The sequence below is a fragment of the Spinacia oleracea genome, chromosome 2, assembly GCF_020520425.1.
Source record: "Spinacia oleracea cultivar Varoflay chromosome 2, BTI_SOV_V1, whole genome shotgun sequence".
In the NCBI taxonomy this organism is placed as follows: Eukaryota; Viridiplantae; Streptophyta; class Magnoliopsida; order Caryophyllales; family Amaranthaceae; genus Spinacia; species Spinacia oleracea.
The window spans coordinates 47,016,206-47,030,002 of NC_079488.1; the positions used below are offsets into that span (position 1 = coordinate 47,016,206).

Here is a 13,797-nt window from a genome sequence, read left to right on the forward strand (position 1 = left end):
AGTTTGTCTGAAATTAATCGGTTGACGTATACTTCACATCCCCAAATCTTAAGAAAAGACACATTTGGAGGCTTTCCAAACCATAATTCGTATGGAGTCTTTTCGACAGCTTTAGACGGAGCTCTATTTATAGTGAGTGCAGCTGTATTTAGTGCATGTCCCCAAAATTCTAATGGAAGTTCGGCCTGACCCATCATTGACCTGACCATGTCTAGCAAGGTTCTGTTCCTCCGTTCTGACACACCGTTCCATTGTGGTGTTCTAGGAGGGGTCAATTCTGATAGAATTCCACATTCTTTCAGATGGTCATCAAATTCATAGCTCAGATATTCACCGCCTCTATCAGACCGCAGTGCCTTGATCTTCTTGCCTAATTGATTCTCTACTTCACTCTGAAATTCCTTGAATTTGTCAAAGGATTCAGACTTATGCTTCATTAGGTAGACATAACCATACCTACTGAAGTCATCAGTGAAAGTGATAAAGTAGCTGAAACCACCTCTAGCATTTGTACTCATTGGTCCACATCTGTATGGATTAAACCCAATAGTTCATTTGCTCTTTCTCCAACTTTAGAGAAAGGTTGCTTTGTCATTTTGCCAAGTAAACATGATTCGCATTTACCATAATCCTCTAAGTTAAATGGTTCTAGAATTCCTTCCCTTTGAAGTCTTTCTAAGCGTTTCAAGTTTATATGGCCTAATCGACAATGCCACAGATAGGTGAGATCTGAATCATCCTTTTTGGCCTTTTTGGTATTTATGTTATATACTTGTTTGTCGTGATCTAATAAATAAAGTCCATTGACTAATCTAGCAGATCCATAAAACATCTCTTTAAAATAAAACGAACAACTATTGTCTTTTATTATAAAGGAAAATCCCTTAGCATCTAAGCAAGAAACTGAAATGATGTTTTTAGTAAGACTTGGAACATGGAAACATTCTTCCAGTTCCAAAACTAGCCCGGAGGGCAACGACAAATAGTAAGTTCCTACAGCTAATGCAGCAATCCGTGCTCCATTTCCCACTCGTAGGTCGACTTCACCCTTGCTTAACTTTCTACTTCTTCTTAGTCCCTGTGGATTGGAACATAAGTGTGAGCCACAACCTGTATCTAATACCCAAGAAGTTGAATTAGCAAGTATACAGTCTATAACGAAAATACCTGAAGATGGAACGACTGTTCCGTTCTTCTGATCTTCCTTTAGCTTCAAGCAATCTCTCTTCCAATGCCCCTTCTTCTTGCAGTAGAAGCATTCGGATTCAGAAGTGGGTTGACTGACCTTCCTCTTTGCAGATTTGGCGCCAGTTTGCTTAGTTGGGCTGGCCTTGTTGCCACCTTTCTTAGCATTCCTCTTCTTTCCAGATTTCTTGAACTTGCCCCCACGCACCATAAGCACATCCTGCTTATCACTTTTGAGCGTCTTTTCAGCGGTCTTCAGCATACCGTGAAGCTCAGTGAGCGTTTTGTCCAGACTATTCATACTGTAGTTCAGTTTGAACTGATCATACCCGCTATGAAGAGAATGGAGGATGGTGTCTATAGCCATTTCCTGAGAAAATTGCTGATCCAGCCGACTCATATTCTCAATGAGTCCAATCATTTTGAGAACATGTGGACTTACGGGCTCGCCTTTCTTAAGCTTGGTCTCAAGAATTTGCCTATGAGTCTCGAATCTTTCGACTCGAGCCAGATCTTGGAACATGTTCTTCAACTCACTGATGATTGTGAAAGCATCTGAGTTGATGAACGTTTTCTGCAGATCCGCACTCATGGTGGCGAGCATTAGACATTTCACATCTTTGTTGGCATCAATCCAACGATTGAGGGCTGCCTGAGTGACCCCGTCGCCTGCAGCTTCGGGCATCGCCTCATCTAGGACATACTCCTTTTCTTCCTGCATAAGAACTATTTGCAAGTTCCTTTGCCAGTCAAGGAAGTTTTTCCCGTTCAACTTCTCCTTTTCGAGAATTGATCGAATGTTGAATGAATTGTTGTTTGCCATATTAAAAACTACAATTGAAAAGAATAAACAAATAAATAACCATTCACAGTTTCTCTTAATAAACTTAAATTCTAGCATACATGCATAATTCAATGTTTATTAAGCATTTTATTCAAGTTATGTGTTCCGGCAGGTGTGAATAAAATGATTCCAAGATCCTAAAATCATTGAAGAACTAAGCACAGTTTGTCGACTTAATTCTAGAACATCTTAGGTAAGCAAAAGCCTTTTGCTAATAGTCTAGAAACTATTCTTGGTTGATAGGTACGTCTAAGAACTTATTAGGTAAACCTATCGAATTTGCCACGACATAAAAGGACTCCTTACTTATATCGTTGAGTTTCACCAAAACTAACATGTACTCACAATTATTTGTGTACCTTGCCCCTTTAGGACCAATAAGTAACACCTCGCTGAGCGAAAACTATTACTAGATTGATGTAAAGGATATCCAAGCAAGTGTATATTTTGGCATGGCACCTTTTAACTCAATTTTTAAGTTTGGAACTTAAGGCTCTTACTATGTTGGTTAGATTTTAAGTGAACTAAAATCCTTAATCATGCAACATAATCAAGCTTTTGATCTCATGCATTTTAAGACATATTTAAAACAATAAATAACTTAAAACATGCATAAGATATTTGTGATCTAGTATGGCCCGACTTCATCTTGAAGCTTTGACTTCAAAGTCCGTCTTGAAAATCTCCGTGGGAGGCACCATTTTCTTCAAATAGGATAAGCTATAACTAATTACAACTATTTGATGGTTCGCAGACCATATTTGAATTGAAAAATAACTTTGGTACTTTAGACCAATTACATTCAAATTAATGGTACGCAGACCATATTTTCTATCCTATTTGGGCCATACTAGTCACTTCATAACCTGCAAAACAGTACATATACAATATATACCATTCACCCATTCATTATCATGAATGGCCCACATAGCTGGTTAGTAAAACACATTATGCATCACGTAAACATTTGCAGCAATTAATCAAGGGCACCAATAATCTACCAATTATTCAGTCCTTATTAATTCTAATCAAGTTGTTTTAACCTTAAGGATTTGTAGACCTAATCAAGAGTTTATGACTAAAAAGCGCTCCCACTTAAACCAATAAATTCATATGCTTTACCAATTTTAAACATAAAAATGTATTTCTAGTCCAACCGGAAACATACAAATTTAATTAAAATTTAAAGCTCATATCAATTTATAATTGAATCCAAAAATTTAATTTAATTTCAGTCGTATTTAAATTAATTCATGATTTTAATTTTAGTAAAATAATTAGAATAAATAACATTTATTATAATTATAATATTCAAAATTAAAATCCAAGAAAATAATTCAAATTATTAATTTTAAAATTAATTAAAATTACGTGAACTGAAATTTTCAAATTAAACATTCAAAACGATCTAATCGTAACGCAAACACCCTACGCGTTGCACGCCCATGGGCCGTACGCACACAGCCATTGCTGGCCATGTGCGCGCAGCCCATGCGCTCGTCGCATAGCTGCTGCTTCCCTATCGCAAGCCTCCGCACGCATTGGTGCTCGCTGCGCGCGCCAGCGCTCATCGCACGCGAGCTATCGCTCGCAGTGCGCGCGCGCGACATCGCTCGCTGGGCGCGCGACATCGCTCGCTGTGCGCGCGAGTAATGCTGGGCGCAGCGCTCGTGGCACGCGAGCTTGCGCTCGCTGCGCGCGAGGCTGCGCGCTCTTGTGCGAGGCAGCGCGCGTTGTGGCGCAGCTCGCTTGCTGCCCACACGCGACTGCCTAGGCTCGCTCTTCGCCCATGCCCATTCGTTCATAGCTCGTGGCACACGACACAAGGCAGGGCTGCTGCCTTGTGCTCGTGCACTACGCCCTTGCTCATTGCATTCGTGCCGCACGGGCGACGAGCTCCCTTGCTCGTCGTCGCATGCCCGCATTATACAACACCCCTTAAGGGTAACACGAAGCGTCCATTGCTTCGTGCGTGCAAGTTATATGAACGAATCGCATAAAATTTAAAATTTATATTTAAAATTAATGACAAATTAATAAATAATATTAATTTCATAATTTTAGGGCGAAAAATCGAAAATTTATTATCCAATTGATTTCCGATTGATATGGATTCAAGTTTAGGTCATAAAAATTTAAAATTTATCGTAAATTTACAATTTTTATGGTGGTTTTTAATCATAGGTTTCTAATTAAATTACAATTAATTATGAAAATCAAATTAATTCTAAATTATTCTAATTTTCAACAAATTAATCATAATTAATAATTAGATTGCATAATTAACAAGACTAGGCATTCAAACTTGTTAAACATATGCAGTAGGTCAATCAAAAATTCAAGATTTATCAACAAGAATCGCAAATATTTAATTTAACATCTTAAATTTACGAAATTTTGCATTCGAAAAACTAAAACCTTCGAAAAGTCATAGTTAGGCTTCGAATTTGAGAATTCTGGGTTCGGCAGAAAAATACTATTTTTGTCAAAATTTTTAGAATGCCTTTTACATGCGGAATTGACACAAAAATCACTCAATTCGGATGAGTAACGAAGAAACTGCCGAAAAACTGCGTACGTATAATTAAATAAACGCAATTTGCAATTAATTAACAATTACGAAAATTAATCACCCCTTTTAATTCTTGCAAATTTGTAATATTTAACCATGTTCATGCAATTTAGATTATGAAAATAATAAGGGGCTCGTGATACCACTGTTAGGTTATGATTCATATGACAGTTCATAAATCATGCGGAAAAACCATAAAGCCAGGAAACATATTATTTACACATAATCATTTAGCATAGTTTAGATGCATACTCTTTGTTGCGTGCCTTCCCTAGCTGCGCCCGAACCGAACAAGAACAAGTCTTTAGGACTCCAAGTGTCGTCCCTCCGTAGATAGTCCACAGCACGTCCGGATCCGCCTTAAGATTGACCAACTAGAATCGCCCTTAAGGTTCTAATATTTTCGGTTAGGTAGGCAAGAATATTGGCTGATTTTTCTGCTTAAAAATCTCAGTTTTGAATACTTAAAACTTGTGTATAAATAATGACCCCTAGGCCTTTATTTATAGAGTTATGGAAAAGGAATCGTAATCCTAGTAGGATACGAATTAATTGAAATTAGAATCCTACATGAATTCTATTTAATTAATTTATCCAATTAGGAATAGGAATTTAATCATACACTAACTCTTGTAGATTTAGGAATCACGCATGAGCACAAACTCACACACACACGGCAGCCACAAGGGCTGCCCATGCGCGTGCGAGCAGCAGCCCACGCAGCGCGGCCCACGCATCCGTGGCCTTGGCGCGCGCTGGGCCTGCCTTGCGGTAGGCCTGGGCGCTGCCTTGGCTGGGCTTGTGGCGCGCGTGCTTGCTGGGCGATGGCCCGGCTTCGTGCTGGGCCTTCGTCGGGCAGGCCTCGTCCGATGCTAATTCGTACGATACGCTTCCGATTAAATTTCCAGTTCCGGAATTTATTTCCGATACGAACAATATTTAATATTTCCGATTCCGGAATTAATTTCCGTTTCGAACAAATATTTAATATTTCCGTTTCCGGAATTATTTTCCGATTCCGGTAATATTTCCGATTCTGACAATATTTCCGTTTCCGGCAATATTTCCGATTCTGGTAATATTTCCATTTCCAATAATATTTTCCGATACGTACCATGTTTCCGTTTCCGGCAACATCTACGATTTGGATAATATTCATATTTCCGATACGATCCATATTTCCGTTTCCGGCAATATCATCGTTTCCGGAGTATTCATTTCTTGCCTGTGACGATCTTAGCTCCCACTGAAACCAAGATCCGTCGGTTCCGAATATTCATAGATGGAGTATTTAATGCCATTAAATACTTGATCCGTTTACGTACTATTTGTGTGACCCTACGGGTTCAGTCAAGAGTAAGCTGTGGATTAATATCATTAATTCCACTTGAACTGAAGCGGCCTCTAGCTAGGCATTCAGCTCACTTGATCTCACTGAATTATTAACTTGTTAATTAATACTGAACCGCATTTATTAGACTTAACATAGAATGCATACTTGGACCAAGGGCATTATTTCCTTCAGTTATGAATACCGTGGTTTGAGGATTTGCGTGTTGTGATTCATTAGGTTTGTTTTAATTATTAAAGGACGAATTTTCAGATTTGTTTATTGAATAAAGAATTGATTTTAATGATGATAAACTAGTTTTATTGGGATTTTCAAGTTAGGGTTTTAACCTAGACCTAATGAGTCAATTGATTAGCATAATTAGGTGATGATTTTAATTATGATAATCAATTATATTTTCAGATTTGAATAAAGGCTTTTTTATTGATTTTAAAGGCGGAAAAAGTATGTTTTTGTACTAGGGATTGATTTTGCAAATCGAGACGATTATATTATTGAAAAACGATTGAATTCTAAAGTTTAAAGGAGGTTTTAAATTTTATAAAGTTTCTGGAAATTTAATGAACATGGAAATAATTTAAGTTTCATTATTTTGATGATAGGAGGTGATTTCTAGTTGAGTGCTCGTTATTGCAAAGTGGCCCCTACGCTTAGGTATTCAAGGTACGTACAAGTCTAGGGCGACCACACCTTTTGTCAATGACATTACATGATTGTTGATGATGTGAATTATATTATGTGGAATCATGTTTATTTTGGTGAACGAGCATGTGATTTGTGATGTTGGATTTATTGGATTAATTGTTGAACAAGCATGTTGAAATTATGATGAGTATGGATTTCATTTGTCAATCATGTTGTTCAATATTTATGCATGTATGGTTTGTTTCACATGCAAGGGATGGATCATTTATTTGTATGCTATTGTACGGGATGTCTAGCATACTTTGAGCCAATTATTCGTACCTCGTTGTACTATTTATTTTACCACATGTGAAGGGTTAGCTCACGTAAGCCACCGCACATGTAGGGTTCAATTGGGAATATTATGTATGAAATGAATTAGGATTTGTCGTGCAAGGGCACAACCCTCATGTTAATGTGCATGATGTGGAGTCTCACTTTGGTGAGGAGGAACATGGTAGTAATTTCACAAGAGTCTTGCTTGGTTGATCACAAGTATTAAAGCATTAAAATAAGATTGTTTTGGTTGTTGTTTATTAATTGTATGAATGTACATTGTTGAGTCTTGAGTTCACCTCTAATAAAATATTAATAAACGTAAAGTGCAACCAGAACAAGCTTCAAAACTCTTGGAACGTATATACCTTGAGTATGAACTATGGGGGGAGTCTTGCCGGAAAGCTCGTACTCCTACTAATGATACAAGACGTTGATTCATTTATAATATGCGCAGGAATTCCGTCGGTATGGCCTGACACTCGGTATGGCCCGAATTTATTATTTATTATTTGGTGTATGGTTGGCTCCCATCACCTTTTTACTTTATGGAATATTCTTTTGGCCCGTTCGAAGCTTATTCTAATTAAATTGTGAGTCAAGAGTCGAGTAAAGAGTCGAGTCTTGTATTCATGATTTGTTTGTTAATTATTATATGGCTTTTGCATGTTGATTAGTACTTAGTGAGTGATGCATGTTTTAGTTTCATTTCACTCTATTCTCGTAAGTACTCAGCTTTTGCTGATTACGTGCTTTGTGTTTTTTGGTCATGGCCTTTGCCTTAATGACCCTATGATGATCTATCATTTGCACTTGCATTGATGGGGAGTAGAATAATATAGCAGGTTGGTAGATCGGAATCATGTGGCTTGGGATGATCGAGAGAGTTGCATGTTTTCGTATTTCGAACCATTAATAATAATATTTTAATCATGTTTGAAATGTTTGAACTATTTATGTTTTGGGTTTTGGGCCATTATGGTTCCAAATTGTAGGAGGCCTCGATATTTTATTAATTATGTTTTTAAAAGTTAGTTGACATTAAATTCCGCTACGTAATTCTGGTAATAGCCTTAACCGTTATCACGTTGGCGGTAATGCTTTAGTAATTCCTTTATTTTATGTTGGAAAATGATTTTATAAAGCAAGGAATTATTAGGGTGTTACAGGTGCAAGGCCCATGCCTCGCCAAGGCTGCAGCGTCGCAAGAGCTGACCGCACGCATGGCCGAGGCCATCGCACAACCAAGCCCCTCGCCAGCGCTCGCTGGCTCGACACCATCGCTCGCTGTCGCTGCTGCTTGCTAGATATGCGCGCATGGCACGAGGGCATCCATCGATGCCTCGTCGCTATCGCTCGCTGGGCACAACACGGGGCTGGCAGACGCATGGCTCGAAGGCCATCACTCGCTGCCTCGACGCCAGCGCTCGTTGGGTGTGTGCACGTGTTTCCCTTTCGCCTTGCTCGATCACCCGCTTAACACACACCGCACAGGCCCCGAACCCGCGCGCGCATGCTCGTGCCTTGCTCGCTGCCTAGTACCGCATGGGCGACGAGCTCCCTTGCTCGTCGTCGCATGCCCACACTATGCAACACCCCTTAAGGGTAACACTTAGCTTCCATTGCTTCATACGTGCAAGATTGTGAACGATTCATAAAAATCAAAACTTTTATATTTAAATTTAACGACAAATTAATAACCCATATTAATTTCCCTAAATTTACCCAAAAAATCGAAAATATATTAGTCAAATTAATTTCCGATTACATGATTTCTTAGGGATTAAAATCTAGGTCATAAAAATTTAAAAATTTTCAATTTTAACAAATTTTATGGTGGTTTGTAATCATAGGGTCCAAATTAAATTATCAAATAATTATGAAAATCAAAACAAATTCTAAATTATTTTAAATTCAACAAATTAATTATAATTACAAATTAGGTTGTATAACAAAATTAGACCTTAAAATTGTTAAACATATACAGTAGGTCAATCATAATTCAAGATTTACATACAAGATTCGCAAATATTTAATTTAACATCTTAAAAATTACAAATTTTGCATTCGAAAAACTAAAATCTCAGAAAGGTCATAGTTAGGCTTCGAATTTGGGAATTCTGGGTTCGGCATAATATCTTTGATTTTTGTCAAAATTTTAAAACGTCCTTTACATGCGAAATTCACTATAAAAACATAAGATTTCGACCACTATTGGAAAAACTGACGAATATCCTGCGAACATATAATCAAATAATCGCAGGAATTTGCAATCAATTACAATCACGAAATTAATCACCCCTTTAATTCATTGCAAGTTTATTAAATTTAATCAATGTTTAACTATAATTGATTATGGAATTAATTAGAGGCTCGTGATACCACTGTTAGATTATGAACAGTATAAACAATATATATTCATGCGGAAAAACCATAAAGCCAAGAATCCAAATTAATTGCCACATTGTCAATTAGCATAATTTAGGACACATACAATGTGATGCTTACCTTCCCTTTCTGCTCCCGAACCGAACAAGAACAAGTTTTCAGAGCTACAAGTGTCGCTCTCCGTAGATAGTCCACAACACGTTCGGATCCGCCTTAGGTTCAACCAACTAGGATATTCACTAAGGTTTTATGCACTCGGGTTAAGCTATAAACTATGTTCTCCCTTGAACACAATCTAAGTAAAGAATATGATATATGTTGTTAAATTATGAGGGCTATCCTCATATTTATAGAGTAGAAAATAAGGAAAGAGAATCCCACTAGGAAAACAATTACCAATCTTATTATGATTGTAATTATTAATCAATTAGAGTTATAGGAATAATTAAACTCCTAATAATTCAATTCTAGTAGGACTAGGAAAACTAAACTTCACACCGAAGTTACTTTGCGACTAAGTAATCGGACAAGGCTAAGACGCACGCCCATACCAGCCACGAGGCCCACGTTTGGCGCGCGCCTGACCAAGCCCAAGTGGGCCTTGCAATTGGCCTTTGGCCCGTTGCTTGGTGCGACTTGGTCGTTGCTCGCCCACGGCCTGCCGCGGCCCATTGCTTTCCTGGCCCATCGCACAAGGCAGGGCGTTTGGTGTTGGGCTTCATGCCTAGTGTTGTGCGCTCGGCCTTTTGCTTGTCAAGCGATGGGCCAGCTCGCTTGCCGACTTGTCGATGGTCGAGCTTCCGATTCGTTTTCTGATTCCGGAATCTATTTCCGTTTCGAACTAATATTTACGTTTACGTTAATAATTCCGATTCCGGAAATAATTTCCTATTCCGACAATATTTCCGATTCCGGTAATATTTCCGTTTCCTGCAATATTTCTTATTCTGGCAATATTTCTATTTCCGATAATATTTTCCGATACAAACCATGTTTCCGTTTCCGGCAACATCTACGACGGGGATAATATTTATATTTCCGTCATGAACCATATTTCCGTTTCCGGCAATATCTTCTTTTCCGGAATATTCTTTACTTTGCCTTTTGACGATTTCAGCTCCCATTGGAACCGAGATCCGTCATTTCCGAATGATCATAAGTAGAGTACTTTAATGAATAATATATTCACTTAAATACTTGATCCGTTCACGTACTATTTGTGTGATCATACGGGTTCAGTCAAGAGTTAGTTGTGGATTAATGTTATTAACTCCACTTGAACTGAAGCGGCCTCTAGCTAGGCATTCATTCACTTGATCTCACTTAATTATTAACTTGTTAATTAATACTGAACCGCATTTATTAGACTTAGCATTAAAAGCATTAAATGCAAACTTGGACCAAGAGCATTATGTCCTTCAACCTTATGGGTGTCTACAAGCTCTCGGTTTCCATAATCCAGATCATTCATTCGGCTATGGCGAGGTTTTGGTGGGGGTAAAATGGCATGAAGCGGAAAGTCCACTGGAAGAGTTGGGAGGCGATGTGTACATCGAAATGCTTGGGAGGTATGGGGTTGAAGGACCTCACAATCTTTAATGATGCCCTCTTAGGACGCCAAGCTTGGAGACTAATCAGGTACCCTAATTCTCTCTTTGGTCAAGTTATAAAAGCAAAGTACTACCCGCACTGCGTATTTCTTGATTCCTCACTAGGGTACGGCGATAGCTACCCCTGGAGGAGTATATGGAGATCAAAAGCACTGGTGAAGGGATGGAAAATATGGTGAGTGGGGAGTGGACTAAGCATTGATCTTTGGCGTGACCCATGGCTGACTGATGAAGGCGGCAGATTTGTTCAAAGTACCGCGGTGGACGAGCTACGTCAGGTGAGTGATATCATTGATAAAGAGAAGTGGGAATGGGACGTGGAGACTATAGAACATCACTTCAATAAGCGAGACAGACGGTGTATCCTAGCCATACCCATAATTTGCAGGCACCCAAGGGACAAAATCACCTGGGCTTATTCGAAAGATGGAGAGTATGGCGTGAAGACTTCATACATGTTGGGTAAGAGTTGCAATTTTGACTCGTTCCACCAAGCCTTTGTGGAACTCAGGAAGATGGAATTAAGCCCAAAATTTTTCCACTTCCTATGGCGCTTGTGCACCGAGACATTGTCGGTCCGGGACCTCCTGAAAAGGAGGCATCTAACTGACGCGGCAGGCTACCCGTGGTGCGAGACAGATGAGGAGACGGTTGGCACGCAATTTTTGGTTGTATACGGGTGAAATAAATCTAGGAGGAGGTCGAATGCAGGGGCATGGGTATGGGTGATGGGTCTAGGGGTATGTGTGAGATGGTAGAGCAGTGGCAGGGAGTGGATTCAAAGACCAAACAAAGGGATGTTATCTTGACGTGGGTGATTTGGGGTGAAAGAAACAGAAGGTCTTTGAGAATAAGCAAACACCGAATTCCATTCTCATTGAGAGGATGAACAGATATGTCGAGGAGAAAGGGAAGTACGCAGGTCAAATTTATAAAGCACCATTGCGCAGGACTTCCTTGAGTCCAAACTCGTGGCAGCCACCCCCAAGCGGGGTAATTAAGCTGAACACTTTGCATCACTTGCAGTGGAGGGTTGGGTAGGTATATTTGACTGAACTAGACCTTTGTATCATTAACATTATTTTAATTGAAATAGTCAATGGACCGAGTTACTACTAGAAGCCTTCACTAAGGAAGACGAGGTACGGGCGCGACTCCGTAACCCAAATGACCTGCGATATCGAGGAACTTTTGACTGAAATAGAACCGGTGATCAATCCAGCCCCAGAAAAAGCCATAGGCGACCCATGACCTCAACTCCTGATTGTCCGTCACTTCAGACGTGCACAGACTAAAGCTATTGCTACTCAGTTTCACTTTACATGATTTACAGATTAAAACTTTGTTATGACTCAACAATCACATAAGTCATACAATCAACAATTATTCTCAACTGTTTTTATCTTGGAATTAAGTAAGTGATCACAAAGGTATCAATCAAGACTCATTCCAATTAGTTCAACCTTTCCTTTAATAATGATCAACCCCTGTATATGGGTATAAGGTTTCAACTTACTAAACAAGGTCCTCGGCCCTCATAAAGTAGTGAAAAGCTAAAAGGGAACAACGATCAATCGATCTAAACCAATATATATAAAATAATCTAGTGTTCCCAACCAACATGTTTGCATCAATCATCCATACTAACAAGTTATAATTCTCATAACAAAATATATTTTCAACATGTTCATCCAACAATATAAAACATGTAAATTTCAACATAACCAAGTTCATCGACAATTCAACATGGTTTCAATAATAACACACATCTCCAAGCACACAGGTACGTACGTATCTTGTGTAAACAAACTGATAGGCCACTTTAACACTTTCAAAAGTCGCCTACAGAGAATTCTCCGCCTAAAACAACCAACAAATATTCCCAATCAATTTCTAATCATTCGCAACCATAATAAAGCATTCTAAATACATCCTAAACATATTTAGAACCTTACGTAACATTAAAACTTGAAAATTTGTTTTCCTAGCATCATAATTATTGAATTAGTGATTGAAATTCGTTGAAAACTCTTCGCAAACATTATACTTTAAAATTTCAGCAATATAACTTGTTTAAAAACTTCACCAAGACCAATTAACGTTCTTTGAACTTTGAAACAAGTAATTTCAAAATCCCTAATCATCCCACCATGATTTTCAACCATTAAAGACTTAAAATTCATGCTTTAAATAATTAAAAATCATTATTTCAATGCAATTATATAATCTGAAAATTAAATTTATTATTTAAACATAATATAAAATCTTAAAATTCTAACTAATCATAAAAACGTATAATTTAAATTCAAGAACATAATTTAAATTATTTAAAACTAAATTCATTAATTAGTTTAGGGTTTAATAAATAACCGAAAAGGAGAAGAGAGTGGCTGGCCGGCGGAGCATAGGCAGCGCGGCACGAAGCAGTGGTCGCGGGAACAACGACGCGACTGGAGGTGGTGATTGCGGTGGTCTCTCTCGGTCGTGCTTGGTGGCTGTTGTGAGAATGAATAAACAAGAAAAGAGGATGGAAAACGATGGCCGGCGAGCTGGACGGTGCATCGGCAGTGCACGACAGCAGTGATGGTGTGGCGCAGTTGGTTGCGCAGTGGTGGTGGTGTGCGCTGGTGGTGGCGGCAGAGAGAAGCAAGAAAAGAGTTAAGGAGGAGCGAAAAACAAACGAAAGAGAGAATAAAAAAACGAAGGTTAGAAGGGGGAAGCTTACCGGACGGCGATGCCGGTGGTGGTTGCAGGTGTAGACACCTACTTTTGTCCCCATTCCCGAAAGGGAAGGTTCGATGATGAGAACATAAATCTCCACTTGACAACGCATCTCCTATAAAATAACGAATCTCAATCACCCTTTTCATTTCACCCGAAACCTGCT

General features: G+C 38.9%; 1 protein-coding gene across 1 annotated transcript; it reads left to right on the top strand.

The window, feature by feature from the left end:
- The first annotated feature begins 10,870 nt into the window (after positions 1-10,870).
- LOC130467398 (uncharacterized) lies at positions 10,871-11,593 on the top strand. The gene is made up of 2 exons (XM_056835899.1): positions 10,871-11,042; positions 11,145-11,593. Exons 1-2 carry the CDS (start codon positions 10,871-10,873, stop codon positions 11,591-11,593), a joined length of 621 nt encoding a protein of 206 aa, XP_056691877.1.
- Positions 11,594-13,797: the final 2,204 nt, after the last annotated feature.